The sequence below is a fragment of the Saccostrea echinata genome, unplaced genomic scaffold (genome assembly GCF_033153115.1).
Source record: "Saccostrea echinata isolate AGI-Se365-2 ecotype Australia unplaced genomic scaffold, CSIRO_AGI_Sech_v1 ptg000025l, whole genome shotgun sequence".
Taxonomy (NCBI): domain Eukaryota; kingdom Metazoa; phylum Mollusca; class Bivalvia; order Ostreida; family Ostreidae; genus Saccostrea; species Saccostrea echinata.
In genome coordinates, this window is record NW_026889774.1 from 11,293,174 (window position 1) to 11,312,048 (window position 18,875).

The 18,875-nt window shown below is 32.9% G+C and overlaps 1 protein-coding gene across 1 annotated transcript; it reads right to left on the reverse strand.

Annotated features, from left to right (window-relative positions):
- Nucleotides 1-13,150: 13,150 nt before the first annotated feature.
- LOC133192616 (uncharacterized) lies at nt 13,151-15,576 on the reverse strand. The gene is made up of 2 exons (XM_061328611.1): nt 15,490-15,576; nt 13,151-14,227 (listed from the first exon to the last, which is right to left on the reverse strand). Exon 2 carries the CDS (start codon nt 14,195-14,197, stop codon nt 13,253-13,255), a length of 945 nt encoding a protein of 314 aa, XP_061184595.1. The 5' UTR covers nt 14,198-14,227; nt 15,490-15,576; the 3' UTR covers nt 13,151-13,252.
- Nucleotides 15,577-18,875: the final 3,299 nt, after the last annotated feature.

Below are 18,875 nucleotides of genomic sequence, written 5' to 3' on the forward strand. Positions count from 1 at the left end.
CCAAAACCCCTTACCCAGGGGCCATGAATTTCACAATTTTGGAAGAGGCAACCATGCTCACCATAACTATGCACTAAGTTAGTTTATTTAATACCCAGGAGCAGAGAAGAAGATTTTCAAAGAAATAATGCACTTTCACTATATGATCTATTTAGCCCCATCCTAGCACCAGAACCCCTGACCCTGGGGTCATGAATTTCACAATTTTGGTAGAGGGCTCAATGCTTATTACAATCATGCCAACAGTTTGACTGCTTGATGTCCAGGAGTAAAGAAGAAGATTTTTAAAGATTGCATTAATTTTGGTGGTTTTAAGCCCACCCCTTAGGCCCCAGGGGGGCAGGGACCATGAAATTCACAATTTTTGTTCCCCTTCACCTATAGATGCTATATGCCAAACTTGGTTGAAACTGGTTGAGCGGTTTCAGAGAAGAAGCTGAAAATGTTCAAATGTTAACGCACGACGCACCACGCACGCCGACGGACGAAAACGGATAGCAGTAGGTCACCTGAGTGACTCAGGTGACCTTAAAATTTTAACGGATATGAATATTACACATATTTCAACCCATACTTTCCGAATAAAAATATTACAGTCAAAACTGTCTTAGCGGCCACTCGAAATCAACGGCCATTCGCGGTCAACGGTCACTTTCAGGTCCCCACGACGATTTTTCCTGCATATTTTAACTGGAATAAACGGCCACCTGTGTAACGCGGCCAGCGGCCACTCAAATCCTCACCAGCTCAGTTCATTTATTTGAATCTCTTCACCATTTTACAATAGCATATAGAGACTTACACCAAATAGATAATTTTATACATAGCAATACATGCGTGAATAATAAAGAACAAAAACTAGTACTTTGCTATAAATGTGAAGCATGGGAATTCTAGGCCGGGGAGCATATTTTATTTATTTTCTTTATAAACGAACACATTTTTCTCAGAAAACAGTGTTTATTGCTATTCGTGATGTTTTTAAAACTAATTATATTCTTAAATCTTATGTGTTTTTCTGTTAAGCATAGCATTCTTTCTTTTTGTAGTGAAGTGCACATTAGTATGTAATGAAATTCATCTTGGGAACAAATTCTGTCTTGTCTTGGTATATTAAGCCAACGTCCACTTTCAATTGGTAAATGATGGTTACAAGTTCGGAATCTACAAAATGTAGTTGAATCCTTTTTTGATAAAATATTAAAATAGTTTTCAAACTTTAATTCGTCTTTGTATATTCCATAATTTAATGCTTTAGGTGAGGTTTGAAGAGTTGATTGCCAACTTTGCTTGAATTGATCAATTAATGTGAGTTTAACTTTCGCCTTTAACCATTTTGTATTATTTGAGTTTTGTTCAAGCCAAATATTAGAAAGCCCACAATTATTCAGAATATTTTCAATATTTTCAAACCAGCTGATTTTTCCTCCTATTTCTATTAAAGCCTAATTTATAGCATAAATTTGCAATTTTTGTTTCCTTGCCAGTAATTAATTTTTACCAGTAAGATATCATGCGTGTTTTTATTTGAATTTCCATAGGGTATCGACCAAGCTCACCATATATCATGAAATCTGGGGTTGAATCTTTTAAATGGAGTAAAAGTTTACAGAATTTTAGATGTACCCTTTCTGTAATTGCATTATTTGAAAATCCCCACACTTCACATCCATATAACAATATAGGTTGAACGATTTTATCAAACAAATCAAGTTGACACTGTATTGATAGGTTATGTAGACTTCCTTTCTTTAATACCCACAATCTTATATACCCTGTAATAGGCGGCCATTTTGTCCACTGTCGCGATTCTATCACGTCTTTTTAACACATTCGCTTGGATAATTATATGCTCGTTGGTCAACTTTAATCTATTAAAGCAATTAAACAAATTAGATACGCCGAACTCTGTTTGTGTTAATGAAAAAATATATTATCTTGCTAGACCATTTCATCAATTTTTTAAAATTATCGGTAATTATTTTTCAAGACCGACGATTGAAAAATAAAAATTACAATAAATAATTTCCCCATTGCTTAAGAAATTAATTCTTAAAGCTAGATTTTGTACTTTACGGTATTCATTCATCAATCTTTAGAATGCTCACTGTGATATATTACCTAATACAAGGCTATCAATATTTTCACACCTTTTAAATTTTTATACCATGTAGAAGCCCTAATTGCTACTCTTGTGAAAACAACATATTTTATTTGGCTTGATTATCTCGTGAATTTCACTATCAGGAGACAATCAATAGAGATTAGTTACGCTCCAATGCATTTGACACCTGTGCTGTGACATGATTTCAGACTGCGTAATACACCTCTCCGGTTAACTTGTCAATTTTATTTGTGTGTCTGTGTATAACAGAGAAATTCTGACAGTTTTATTAAAAAAAAAATTGAAATTTACCAGACTTTAATAACTTCAACAAGTAAGTAAGCTGCCGATTAAACAAGTGTATTGAAGGGGGGGGGGGTGTTAAATACATTGCTGAGCATTGCTTGAACATGTTGAACATATGAAAAAGAATTTTTAAGTGAAATTTCTTGACAAATTCTTACTGAAATATTTTTCTAGGCTTTTTTTTACCATCATGCCGTCTTTAGCGTGTGTGTGTGTTTTTCGGGGTGGGGGTGGGGGTAAAAAATCACACTGATGAATGTATGTGACTTTTAACTGAAATGTAATACACAAACAGGCACAAAACCTTTTTGGAATTCTTTAAGATTGTTTCAAATGTACATGAATTAATACATACACATAAAAAGCTTTTGTGAAATTGATCTGTTTTATTCTCTGGTTATTAATTATTTTAACTGTAATGTTAAATGTTGTTCATTTATTGACTGACTGGCTATTTTCAAGGGGAAACTGGAATAAGAGGCCACCTGTCTTAAGTGGCCAGTTTCCAAATTTCCCAAAGGTGGCCTCTTAAAACAGGTTTGACTGTACAATAAACTGTATATAAATGCAGCACTAAGTCAAATTGAAAGTTTTGCATGAGTTAAATGAGCATGCACTTTTGATACGCGAAATTCAGTGTAATCTGGGTTGTTTGTCAGTGACTGCATCAAATTTTTGTTGGATATCAATGAATTATCCTTTTAAAAATCTTGTAAGGAAATTTTTATTTCTGTTTTCATTGACGGAAAAGTACTCTATTATAAATGTCGGAGATGAAAACCTTAAAATGTCGGAAAAGAAAACTACAAAATGTCGGATATAAAAAGTGAATTTTTTTTTTTTTAAAATCCGGAAGTAAAATGCAGCCAGATCCCCTCCCCTAAAGAATTATTCATAAATTTTACACAGAAATTTTTATGAATAGGAGTTATGAAAATATTTACCCCTTACGAAAATAAATTTTAAAAAGCCAATTTTTGTTTTTGTGGAATTATTATTTGGCAATGCCTTAAGGTTTTGTTTATATTATTTCTTAAGGGGATACGCACTGAGTATGAATGAAACTAGCAAAGGCATTTGTTATGGAATCAATCAAGAAAAAGGGTAGAATGCCCATAGTTTTTCTCGAGCAGCTGTAACCCCCCCCCCCTAAAAAAAACCCTTACAAAATTACAAATGCTAAATTTATTAATGATAAGGTACTTCAGCTGCTAGCATCATTTTCCTAATAGAGGGTAGTGGAGATTGACAAGTGAAGACAATTTAAAAGCCCCCTTAAAAAATATTACAAAATGAAGAAGGTGGGGGGATCCATACCACCTTTCTCTTCTCATCTCGCTCCAATCATTTCAACATCCGTGATCTTAACTACAAGATAATTCTGCGATGAAAAATATTATCTACCAGTCCGTAGTACAAGGAATAGGGGAGGGGCACACTTTTTTAAAGAGTTGAGTAGAGTCTTTTGTTGTAAATTTCGTATAGAAATTTTAACCTGAAGGTGACTTTTGTCCCCCTTCCCCTCCCCTAATGTATGTAGCATTATTGTAGAAATCTCCCGTGTAATTGCATTAAAAAGAACATTTTGGACCGAAAACATAAGCCCCCCCACCCAACCCCACCCCACCCCATCTCAAGAAATCAGATTTTCGTTCGTCTCGATAGGTTACGGTTTGTTTGTTTTTTTAATTTGTTTATTTTATTTATTTATTTATTTATTCATTTTTGGTTTTTGGTGGGTTTTTTGTTTTGTTTTTTGTCACAAAACCACAATTCCATACTTCGGTTACGGTCATCAATTGATTAATTTACAGTCTTCATTTAAACATAGTTCATGTGAGCTACGGTCTTCATCTTGCAAAACTTTTAGGACGATTTATCGTTTTATTGTATTTCATTCGGGTAACTGACAACGACTGACATTGAGATAACATTACTTTAAACTTGTTCAGAGGTAACACAGCTGAATTGACAAATGTCTGAAATTGTGAGTAAAAAAGTTATAACCGATCGGGTCGGTTGACATTTTTGACTACCGTAATATACCGGTACACATTGAGAAAATTATTAATTTTTATTTATTTATTTATTTATTTGCATCTGGGTCTTCATGTCCAAAGGTTTTAAGTAACATTTAAATATTTAATTTAAATATTAGAATATTATTCGAGATCAGGATTACTAGCTATACAACCGTAGATGCAACTGAAACAAGTTATGCTATTTTGATATAAAGACCAGTTTGATAAGCCTACATGCTAGACTTTAACATATTTTATTAATAATATGAAATGAAAAAAAAAATGAACCAGGCTTTTCCAGTTTTTTTAAGGATGTTATCTATTTATGTTGACCTATAATTATTGATATAACTTGAATTATCCTGACAAAGTCAGGGGTCCTGAGTCAACACCGTGCCGTTGGACACAACGTGTTGACTCTGGACCCCTGACTGTTGTGAGGGTGAACTTGAATTTTAATTTTAAAAAAGGGTGTTTCAATTATACTGATCAAAAACTGAAGCTATATGAAACTTGTTTTCAATTTTTTCCCATTATTTTAATTTCTCTTATTTTTGTTGCTGCACAGTTCTGATTTTAGTTTAAGCGCTTAAAAACAAGCAAAAACTACATATGAAATAAAATAGCCTTATCTTTATCAAACAAAAGAACAAGTTATGGTGTAACCTAATATATGTGTGTGGTTACATTTCATTAACGCATTGTATATAAAATGGAAAGATGAGTTTTCAAATAATAAGATACCGTAACATGAAAAGGAATCTCTTCTGGTTTTCTGAACTAAATGAGTGTCCTTTTATTATCAGGGACTCGGAAATTTAATTTTTTGGTACTTGTGTTTTGTGTAGTGCGTTTTTATAAAGTCAAATGTTGCAGCTTTATCTACAAATTTTTTTCACTAAAGTCAAAATAATTATTCAATTATAATGAAGGGTAACACATTAAGACATATGAAGAAATTTAAGCAATCTTATGATGTATGATTAAGGGTTGACCTATAATCACGGGGCAAAAGTGGGATCCGAATTAAAGTCAAACTTTTACATAGGAATAATGTATGATAAAAAAAAATATATAAATATAAAAACGCTGCTATCAGTGAGATTAATATCTAAACATCGGGTGGAAACTTGTTATTTTTTGCCCCCCTCCCCTTAAGGACAGACCTGGATCAGAATTTTAAAAAAGAAAGAAGGGAATTTATGTCCCATCATAGTTAGACAGATTAAGGTAGTACAAAACACTCATGAAATCTGTTTTAACTCATTTCTTATAAGTACACCAGAAAAAAAGAATAATATCAATATCTGTTTAAAAAAAAAAGAGAGAGAGAGAGAGACATCCTATATATTGGTCATTCAGGAGCCTACATTTAAAAATGTGTTTATGCCATCTACATGGAATTTGACAGTATATTATTAAAATGCAAAGTAATGCATTTTAATCTGGGTTCCATTTCAATCATTCTTTTGATTTTTTTGTAAAAATTGAATCATACATTCTTTTTTAAGAGAACGTAAAGTGTAACATACTTACACGTGATTTTTCAATTCCTGAGCTATGTATGTTCTATGTTTTCATCACGTTTTACTCAAATATACCGGCATCAAAATATTTTACTGAACTTAAGTAACAGAAAGGTTGTATTTATGAAAAGCATGACACAAATTTGCAATAGATCGATTCGTAATTTTTAACTAATGCACATACTCAAGTCAAATGTCCGATTTCACAATCTTCTTGCAGGGGTTGATAGGTCATGTTTCAAACTTTGTGGGCAAAAAATCTGTGGTCGAATTTCTTTCATATTACATATGAAAAAGAGATTTTGTATCTTAAAACAAAATTTCAAAGTTTCAAAAAAATTGAATTTGAGGAAAAATTTGGCCTATCTATTGTGTACTACCCTATTATAAGCAAACTGTATACAATATAGATGTAAACTTGATAAAATAATAGCCCCATGGCTATCATGGTAGAGCCAAAGTTTGTGCAGGAATACTCATATATGGAGAAATACCTTTTAAAAGTTTATTTTCTAGAACAATGCAATGGGCCACAGTTGGTCAAGTTTAAAATGTAAAGTATCTCCATGTTCATTCTCTATCCAGAGTTGTCTTCCGCTACGCTTCCAACCTGTTTCCAACCTGTGTGGGAGCGTAGCAGGAACGACAACTCTTTAATAGAGAAAGCTCTGTCATCATCCCATGGGCAATAGAGGGACATATTTACATAGAATATATAAAAGAAATAAACGCTTGTAAAATTCCTACAACGTACAAATAGTCAAACTAATATGCAGGCAGCCCTTTGTTGTAATGATTTATGTTACAAAAGACATGGTTGTCAGAGTAGCAGGTGTGAAGGAGGGAGAGTAGTTAGTGTTGTGTACGTGGGTATCTTATCTTAGAAATATTCATTGAATCTAAGAAGTACATGATGACTACGGTATATAAACAATCCCAGTAATGCATATAGTAATAAGCTTTCTTTTATTGATCATACATGCTATGAAAATTCACAGACCCCCCAACCCCTCCAACCATATCTATTTTTTTTATTTAGTCTAGTAATTACCTTTCAAAGTACATAGAGGTGTATTTGACTTGTTTAAACAAATCCTGAGGTCGTGCATTTCCATTGACAAATAAGCAAATTTGTTCTTGAGTTCGATGTTTCTGAAAACATTTAAACACTAAATGTATGTGTTTGTTTGCCTGATAATGATTTCTTTTTTTTTTTTAAATCTATTTCAAACTCTTCCTAGCGAGTGAAGGAACAAGAATTTATACGTATATTATATAAACAAATTTGAATGTACACTATGTCAAAAAGGTATCATAATGCGATAAATCGTGACTCAGCTGTTCTTCATCCGAAGACTTTTTCGGAATTTTTTCGTACAATATTTCCATGTTAAACTTTAATCTCTAACTGTGACCCCACCCTACCCCCAGGACCATGATTTAAACAAATTTTAATCCATGATTCTAATCTTTCATGAATGCATTAATATAAATAAGTAGTCGTTGCTTTATTGTTCTTCATCAGATTTTTTTTTTATAAATTTCACCTTTTTCTGGCCAATTGGCTCCTGAAAAGAACTTTTTCAAACTGCCATTTTTTTCTTATCCTTGATTATCTCCCTTTGAAAGAAGACATGGCACTTCATTTAAATAAACTTGAGTCCCCTGCTTTACACAAGGATGCTTTGTGACAAATTTGGTTCAAATTGGCCCAGATATTCTGGGAAAGAAGTCCAACAATGTTTTAAAGTTTACAAACAGACGGACAATCAACAGCTGCACAATATGTGATAAGAAAAAAAAACTACTTGATCTTTCAGATGAGCTAAAAACCATTTAGCTTGTCTGTCCGAAACAAATGGAGCATTTTTATGATGAGAATGTTTGTTTTTCCACTAGCTGACTCGAATGAGCTATTACTGAGATGGTGAATATTGAGATTATCATTAATAAGAATATTTAACAAAGTATAGTGTAAATGCATACGATTTTTCATATTGCCTTAGCCTACTTATAATTCATAATCATTATTTTATAATAATTTCGTCCTTCCTTTGATAATTTGACACAGTTAATTTGCAGATGACATTTGCTGTAATATTCTCGTCGATGAATATTTATCATGTGGTGTCTGATAAGTACAATATTTATCATGTGGTGTCTGATAAGTACAATATTTATTACGTGGTGTCTGATAAGTACAATATTTATTATGTGGTGTCTGATAAGTACAATATTTATTATGTGGTGTCTGATAAGTACAATATTTATCATGTGGTGTCTGATAAGTACAATATTTATCATGTGGTGTCTGATAAGTACAATATTTATTATATGGTGTCTGATAAGTACAATATTTATCATGTGGTGTCTGATAAGTACAATATTTATCATGTGGTTTCTGATAAGTACAATATTTATCATGTGGTGTCTGTTAAGTACAATATTTATCATGTGGTGTCTGATAAGTACAATATTTATCACTTGGTGTCTGATAAGTACAATATTTATTATGTGGTGTCTGATAAGTACAATATTTATTATGTGCTGTCTGGTAAGTACAATATTTATTATGTGCTGTCTGATAAGTACAATAAAGATACTCAGTGAGGAAAAATGTAGCAAGTATTCTAGCATATGTATTTACTCGCAACAATATTATTGTGTACAAATGTTTCATTTCCATGGCATGGTATGTACACATATTGAAATGTATTCTCAACATTACTGAGAAAGTTGATTAAGTGCGATAAAATCTTTAATATTAGGAAGTCATTGACAAAAAATTAAAAAAAAAAAACTAATGAATTTATTGATTTGACTGTTGCCTATAAATTTTGTCCAGATATATGTAATAACTTTTAAAATGTGAAATAAAATTTTTGGAGATAACAAAAAGTATTCGAGCTCAAAAGTCCATTAAACATTACAAAATAGGAGCAGAGCAAACACGGACCTCTAAGATATCAGAGGTGGGATCAGGTGCCATGGAGGAGTGAGCATCCCCTGCCGACAGGTCACATCCGCCGTGTGCTCCTTATCATGATCGGGAAATAACGGAAAAATCCGTCGACATTTCAGTATGCAAATAATGGCGTAATAAGTATGAATAAAGTCAGTCAGCTTTTGACTTAATAATAGATTGTATTTGCTGACTAGGTCATTGTATCGACCATAGAACTTATGAAATGATGGCTTTAAACGAGACTGCTGATATTCTTGATTCATCAACTTGTTTGTCATTAACTTACCTCGATTTAGAAATTGTTCATACGTAGAACATGCTCTTGCGTATCGAACCAACTGAGAGATATAAACTCCGTATGCAGGTGATAAGGGTATATTGCTGCATAGGTAAGGGAAGTTGATGATTGAAAAATTAAAGTCATCACGTTTATCATAAAGCTTTGTTGTTAGATTACCATTAACGTCTTTTTCTAATAAAATATCCAAATATGAAACAGATGTGTCAGACTCTGTGGTATCTTTAAACTCAAGCTCAGCGGGAAATATCGTGTCGACATAAGAATGGAAATAACCATTGTTAACTGACAATACGTCGTTGATATATCTAAATGTCGAGCTGAAGGCCACAGCAAGTGTTTTCTTCTTTTCTCGTAACATATTTTGAACAAATTCTGCTTCATATGAATACAGAATAGGTCTGCTAATAAAGGGGCGCAATTGGTACCCATGGGAATTCCAATGGATTGTTGGAAGACCTGGTCTCCAAAAAGCACATAGAAATTGTCAATCAGAAACTCGACCATCTTTTTAATGTCAACTTCAGAGTACTTGTGTGTACAATCAGATTGTTTTTTGACAAAGTAATTTTGCAAATGACCAATGACAAGGTAAGTAAATTTACGAGTTCCATTTTTATTGAAAAAGCAGCTGTCAACGATTTCAGAAAGTCTGGACTTTAATTTACCGTGGGGAATAATTGTATATAAAGTTGAAAAGTCGTAAGTTTTTATGTTGTTAATTTTGGTAAAATTTTGTGATTTCAAATGTTCCAAAAGATCCTTTGAATTTTTTAGTATCCACATCTGGTTTACACCACTTCTCAAATATATTGTTGCACAGTACTCTTGAAGGTTCTCCTTCACTACTGTTAATATCTTAGTGAGGAGTAAAGAAAGAGGCTTGGTAGAACATTTACTAGAACCCGCTTTGTATCTTTGTTTGTAAGGATTTTTATGAAGTTTCGGAATCCAATATAGATATGGTATTTCAAATTCAATTTGATTGTTGGGAATATTAAAAATATTCAAAACTGACATATGATTTTGAAGAATTTCTTCCTTAGAAAGGGAGCTATGGGTATAAGTTGGATTACCATTTGAAGAATTAAATCCCAGTTGCACTAAAATACAATTTATGTAACATGATGAACCTTACAAAGAAAGACAATGTTGTAACCTGCTTTGTCAGCAGGGACCAGTACGCACTGATCGTGTAATCAATCTAATTCTTTTTTCACTTCTGAGTTATTGAATACAGAAGGATAGATAGTTTTCATACTGCCCCTAAATTGTTTAATTTTAACATATATCTGATACATTTTATCCATTGTGACAAAGTGTCAAGGTCTTCTTTTCATGTCTGACCCAACGCCTGGCGTAATCCTCTACAGAATACATAATATGCATGAAATTACGACGCCAGTTAAAGGATCGGGGTTCCTTATATTTAGGACCTTTTAAAATTAGTGATCTAAGTTCCTCATTATTAACTAAATTTACGTCACCAGATCAACCGCGTCAATTCCTTTGTTTGCATATTGGAGTTTAAGGAAAAAACGGGTTGTTTCAGTTGCATTTTCTTCTGTAATACGTGGTTTAAAAAGCCTATGATTTACAATATCCATAATCACAGATCCAAGCCTATATTCTGGTGTCGAGGAATCAAAAAATGGACTTTCCTTGACCTTTTCAAGTAGACTATTCAATAGTTTCAAAGGGACAGAGTAAAGTTTGGTGCGAATGTGATGAAGACCTAACTGTTGATTTACATAAGGTAGTAACGAATCAAATGAGACATCGTGTATTAAAGGTTTATTGTAAGACCAATGCCCATGACTACGTTTTCGTCTCTGTGTTGGTGGTTGAAAAGTCCCATCACATTGATATTGTTTAACTGTGGACTGGAAAGATTCCCAACACTATCGACATTGTCATTGCATCCATAGGGAAAGGCCGTCCCTAGTTTTCTAATCCAAAATTCTTCTCGTTGTCTACGGAAAGGTGTACTCAGTGCTGGACTGTTTGTATGATGGTAAATCTTTTCTAGAATTCTAACTTTCATTGACAAAATTGAATGATCAGTTAAATTAAAGTGCTTGTAGAGAAGCTGCTGGCCCCCGCTGTTTATTTGAAATCTATGACCCGATATTCTTTTATGAAGTGAACCCTTGGTTTCACCAACATAAATAAGCCCACAAAGATTACAGTCTATTCCGTAGACAACATTAGAAGATTTGCAGTACAGATTTTCCCAAGTTTTGGTAAAGAAGCTCTGTCCAGTAAGACTACTAGTGAAAGAAGTGTAAGTTATCAAAATGTCACAGGTTTTACAGTTTTTCGCAGAACACTTAGAAATAGAAGACCTGGATTCGGAAAAGGAATCTTCAAATATGTCTCTTATAGAAACTTAACATTCTTTCAAATTTTTGTATGAACTATCGGTATTATACCAAAACTGGGAATCTGAAGACTGCACATGTGACATATGTTTAATATCCATAAACACAAATTTAGATCACATCTATTGAAGCACGACATGCCGAGGAATACATGACCTTACATACATGTATGTACTTTTCTGTATACGTTTTCAGTTTGTCCAAATATTTATAAATCTTTCACATGCATGTTTATTTCCGTGATTTGCTTTATGTTATTTTATTAAAATCATTTGAACCATTTTAAACCAGTGTTGTGTCTTTGTGTAGCGTTTGAAGCAAGAGTAAGTGACGTTAAAGGTGGATTATTTTTCCGAACACTTTCTTCTTGTTTCTCTCCGCCCATCCTCCGTTGACTTCCTTTGCGAAGTTATTTTACGTTACTTTTTTAAAAAATATATTTTTACGAAGTTTTTTTTCCATATATTATATAGGTAGGTGACGCTTACTTAGGTATTCTTTTTAATATTTCAACATTGGCAAAGAAGAAAATGTCCTGAGGCTCATCAATTACTTCTCCATCTGTTGCTATACGTGAAAATGTATGCACAGCGAAATGAATATGGGAACATTTCAAATAATTTTAAATATAATAACCAAATGCAAGAAGCTATAGCGCAATAAGTTTGGAATTAAAATTGTGTGAGACTTAATAGAGTTGTGGATGTAGAGATCAGTAATGTGATTTATCCAATGTTAACCCTTTTATCCATTGGATTTTTTTCTTCATATCCCACTGCTGTGACGTCACAATAGGTTTTGCATGAGAGTGATGAAGTAAAATGCAGTGAATTCCTATAACAGTGTAAAATATTGATAGTGATGTATAAAACATGGGATAAAAAGAATCTCCCATAATTTGTAATTAGATTTGATTTTTATCCAACTACAAATCATGGTATATCCCATATTTAGACCTTGGATAAGGTTATCGTGCGGCGGTAGACGTAATCTATTTCAAAAAGCATCACATATATATCTATCTAAAAATATATGCAAAAGTCAATCGATAAAGGCATTAGTTTTTTTTTTAAATTTTATTGATGACTTCCTCGTCTTACAGATTTTATCGCAATCATCGTATATACTCTAAAACAATCAGACGTGAATAAATTTTTAAAAATCATTTACTTAATTCGTTTTAAACAATCTTACATTTTTTTTATTTTAATGAATGATGTGGGTATCACGTGACCTGTGTGTACACATCTTTACTCTTTCTTAAGCTTGATACTACATATACTTGTTTTACGTAATATTTGCAATCCTATGGACAATCTACTCGAGTCAAGCAAGTGTGCTACTTCTCTGTACTACGATTTAATGACGATCAATTATCACCATTTTGTCTTCAACACTACGTCGTTGTGGCTTTTTTTTCCCATGGAAAGGCGATACATATTTACAATAGCATCTCCAATTCTTCGCGTCTTTGGGGTAGAAGGTGAGGGTTTGCTGTCGACAAAGGCCTTCATTCACTCTCTTTATGATCCAAAAATCCGTTCATTGCATAAATAACAAAAATCTACATCGTAACTTCGAACTAACGCGTTTTATGCCTTGCTCTTTGAACCTGGTGTTCATGCTCTTTTTGTAACCAAGTGAGGAATGGTCATTTGTAGTCGTAACGATCTTCCAATCCGTACGCATCAGCTGGTAAACTTTCTTTTCCGTTCTCCCCTTTGTTACTGTTATTCTTTTCCATCGAGTTGTCCATATCTGCCTCATGATGTTCATAGAAATCATACGATATCATGGCGATCACAATTACATTCTTCAAAGAGAAAATGGAGACGCCATGATTTAGTCCATGCCATAAAATCATTCTCATGACCAGGAGAGGAAGGTTGACAATGTAAGCCAGGATAATCTTATGTACCATAATCAAACGTCGAGGTAACTTGGCGTATCCGAATTTGGTATGCGACAGGGTAAGAAGTGGTACGGTTGGTAAGACAAAATTTAGACAGGCTACAGCCACTATGGCTTCTACGAGACCTGGTGGAAAATCTTCACGATCTTCTTTGATAAACAGCGGTTCCATGCTATCCACACAATCCAAGATATCAAAAATAACAGTTCCTGATAGTTCTTCGATGTATGCTCTCCTCTCCGATCCCGGCTTGGCGTCATGGAGTGAAGAAAGATGTAGCAGGAATATTACTCCGGCTAAGGCCAAAGCAGTTTTCAGTGTGTTTGGACCAAAAAAATCATTTTCATCGAGATCGTCTGCGAAATCAATGAAAATGATACCCGACTTAGTCGCCACAATCACCGAATATAGAAACCAAGAAGCTAGACCCATCCAAATACCCATTTTTTCCATCTTTGTGTCAGTATTTGAACTCTTGAGACGATTATATGACAAAATAAATGACGCAACAAATAGGCAAAGAGTTATGACGTCAGCTGCGAGGAAGCCCAACCATGTAGTGTCTTTATGTTCCACCAGATAATAATCAACAATACTGAAATGGAGGATAATAACCAAAACACAAATCAAGCGAACAGGCAAGTGTTTCAATACACGACAGCACTTGATGAAGCAGTTCGCCATGTTTTCCTCTAAAGCGCCTCACTTCTTCACCTATAAGAGAATATTAATTCACATCAGCTTTTAAAGCTTAATAGAATACTCGTAATCAAATCTACATTACGAAACCACCTGAAAATAAATGGAAAATGTCAATAAATTCACACTTTAGAAATATTGATTGCACAGTAATCCATCCCCTGAACTGTTTAAAATGTTTACCTTCTAAACAAGAATACCCGAAAACCATTTAATTAATCAACGATGGACAAGATCTCCTCATAAGTAGGTCAATACCAATTAATATCTACAAATGAATCTAATTAAGAGACCGCAAGTACGAAGTTCTATGAGAAAGGCTGGCTGATTACATTAGACAACGAACACCCATTCTGAAATTTCAAAACATCTCAGTTCTTGTTTGTCAAACTTCCACCTACGTACACAAGTTTTTTTCGACGTGTGTTATTACCAAACAACAAAAAGAGAAGTTCCATTAACTGACAGCTCTGCAAACATGTACACTGTCCCAGATTATAAGATAAGCGTTCAGTTGACTTATTCTCGTGACTCTGTCATAGCAGTATTTTTAAAAAATTGTCGCTTCAAACTTTCAGTCGCATCTACGATTAATCTACATATATTTGTTTTGCAATTTTCAAGTAAAGAAATCTACAATGATTCATAGCAGAAATTTTGAAGCACGGGGAGAGAGAGAGAGAGAGCGCTTTATAATATGCATGCTTTTACTTATTGATCACGGAAGGAGTTTTTCATGTGTGTTGATTTAATCTCCATTGTTACGTAAATAAAACCATTAGTATTATCAACATGTACAAAGAAGATGAAGTCATATAATTTTTCCTTTCTTGTTAGTTTTGTTGAAACTAAGGATTTTAATTATGAAAACTGCGTTACTCAAACGGTTCGACGTGGAATTGAATTAGAAATCTTTAGAATTCTGGAAACGTATAAAGTTTTACAAGTTCCAACTTACACTCTACCTCTTGAGATTCTATCCATTAGATAACGTGTTGAATAAATATGTATGAAAACGTATTTGACAGTAGGTTAAAATCTGTATATTATAACAAGCATCGTTTATTAAAGTAAAGAGGAAATGACAAAAAATAAAACGTGGGGTAAACCTTATTACGTGTACTACAACTGAATAACCCACTATTCACTTTCCATGCTAAAGGTTTTCAGAACATGGTACATGTATTTATATCCAAATGGGTGTAGGAGCCGTTACAGCTTATTACTATGCGACCCACCGACGGGTTTTTATTTCACATTTACCTGTAGATCCTTACCTTTTAAGATAGATATTTCCCAACGCTTCACAAGTATTTTTGCACTAACAAGTTTGCGAAAAAATTGATCTTTAAATGCCGACCAAACGTTACGTCGACTCAGGAGTTGCAGATTATTTGTTCTCGTGTCGAAAGTCGAGTTATTATTATGGTTTGTTACACAATATTTACACGGTCTAATAATTATGAGGTTAAAGGTCATTAAGGAAGAAAGCCCTTCCAGGTAGTTTACTGAACGGTGAATTCTACGTACAGGACTCAAAACTAACCTATAGGTATACCTCTTTTAAAAGGGCAAACATTTTATATCCAAGTTGTGAAAATAACAACTGCACGGTAAAAATTTACCAAGACCACTAACATTTTGATTTCATTTAATTTAAACGTATTAAGTCGAATAAATTCAGTAAGGATTTTGGGAAACGGACAAAGCCTATATATTTTCTTTGTACATGTTTATTAATAGGTCAAAACAAAGAGTTATTTATTTTTACATGTTAATAAAACATACAAACATGCATACATACATACATTATATATATATATATATATATATATATATATATATATATATATATATATATATATAATTATATATATATATATATATATATATATATATATATATATATATATATATATATATATATATATATAGATATATATTTAAAATAAAGACGAAAATTACGAAAAACCTCAGTAAAGCTTTAGAGATAGAATGAAAGGCCTAAAGCTGAAAGTTAGATAATCCCGCAAAGCCACGCCTTTTAGTGATTTCTTTTTTACTTTTACATCCATTAAAACCAAGTAAAAACATAGATATATTGTCATTGAGAGCATATTTACATGTTTATACTGTACTACAATGTATATATATGTACTACAAGGAGACAGGATTTTTTTAATTTTTCACTCGTGCTTCGCACTCGTGAAAATATAAAAAAATCCTGTCCCACTCGTGAAATAAATTCCATATTCATCTACAAAACATTGAATATCCTCTATGTATTTCAAAAGTGAGTCTAAGGGAGATGAATCATTTGATACGAATATTTAATATAAATTTCACATTAGGTTACTCATGTGATGTGACACAATTGTTCCGTAAAATATACAAATTTAACTCATTTTTGTCAATTTTCTGATATCTTAATCTTATTTCAAATTCTATAGAGAGTGTTAAAAATGACGCCGGTGTAACTACGAAAAGTGACCCCCGTAGAATATTGACCGGGGATCATTTTTCGTTGTAGAAATCTGACCCCCCTGACACCGTAGAATAATGACCCTGTCATTTTTTGATAAAACATGGTTTTGTAAAGAAATTTTTTGTTAAACAAATACATAGGGGTCATTAAAATCACAAAGTCAAGTATTATTTGAAGTGTTTATTTCTAAAAGCTTTAAAGTTTAAATAACAAAATTAAAAGGTATTACTATACTTTACATAAATAATACAATGTGGTTTATCCCATTTAAAGGAAAACATAACAAGGCTATTATGATGTTCTTTGACTATTAGAACAAGAATACGCGCTTTCTTTGATTTGTTTTATCACATTTAAGGTTTTCCATCCCTAATAGGACCAAATTCTCTATCCTTAAATGTTCATCATGTACATAATACTTTGATATTAATTTAATTAAAGCATTTTATAGTACAAAAGGATTTACCGAAAGAAAGTTTCAAAAATGAAATTTACTAAGCAGTAATTAATTAACAAAAATTGCTTTGAAGTCTATGGAGACAAGAGAGTTTTTAAAAATTCAAATAATAATATCAATAAATATTGTGGTAGAAAGATGCATTAAACATTAGATATAGAATGACAATTGAAAATGGTACTTTTATCAGATAATTTTTTAAGATTAATCCTTCCATGCTTATAGTAATAAATGGGAATTATGTCTAAATATACTGAGTATTCAACACCGACACATCTGATATGTATTCAATTTCATTGAATCTTTTGCTATTAAGGATGGAATACCTTAATGACAATAACTTAAAAATTTTCAGTTTCCACAGTTTAAATTATCTAAATGTGCAATGAATCAAAATAAAGTCTTCTTTCTTCTTCATAAGTTATAAAAAAGATTAACGTTTTAAAACTCTTCCCAATTAGTTTTAAAAATAGCGATTGTTAAAAAAAATTGATCTCATACTCATCTTTTAATTTCTATGAATGAAGTCTTAAACTTCTTCTCATAAAAATATACTGAAGATTAAATATGTGAAATATATAAATCCAGATTAAATATGTGAAATATACAAATCTTAAAAATATCACACAGGACTGAATCAATATGCCTCTGACCTTCGATATCAGGGACACAAAACGTGATTAGCTCAAAACCTTTACCAGTGTCTTTTGTTGTTTGCTAGTGTCAACAAAGCTTTCACAAAATGAGGCTTTTTACAAAGAAAGAGGTGTTTAACACCAGTCTATACACGGTAATATCATCTTCTATCAATCTCCCTCCCTTTCCCCACTACTTCCCCACACCTCTCTCTCCCACTCTCCCCCAATTTCTCTCCCTTCCGACTTCCTCTCTCTCCTCACTGTCTCTCCACTCTCCCCCTCCCCACTCTCTCTCACCACTCTTTCTCTCTCCCACCCTCTCTCTCTCCCTCCCCACTCTCTTTCCCCTCTCTCCCTCCCCTCTCTCTGTCCCCTCACTCTCCCCCCGCTCTCTCTCTACCCACTCCACTCCCTGCCCCCACCCTCTCTTTCTCCCCACTCTATCTCTCTCTCCACTCTCTCTCTCTCTTCCCCCACTATCTCCCTCTCTCTTTATTTTTTTTTTTTGACCGTCTGACTCATTTATTATTAGGCCTTGTGAAAAAAAATATTATATATGCACAATACATAGATGTTTCAAAGTTATTTACAATTAAATTAATGAAAAAAATACTTATTCCAGAAGAAAGACAAAATTCTTACTGTTAACAGAAAAGAAATTATAAAATTTTTATTCTTGATCTTTTTACTTTAAACTGGATTTGGCAAATTTGTTTATTTTTGCAAAAAAATGAATGTAATTTAAAATTATAAGGGCGATAACTTCAAACAACAGAAAATACTGCTTCCCTGTTCACAATTTGTTCATTGCGTTATATGTTTGCGCATTTAATTTTATATGCTTGGAAACCAATATTTATATGCATACTAACATGCAAGGAACATACGTCAGCTTGAAATCTAAGTTAGATATTATTTGTTGTACCGTTATGAAAAATAGATGCCCTAAATTATCCACATACAAAGAGGAGGTTTATAAATATCCTTTATTTCATCTAGTATGTAATAAGGGTTTGACATTCACTATCCCTGTCCCTTGTAAGCTTTCAGTTTACTATATTTTCATAATTTTTATCTTGTTCA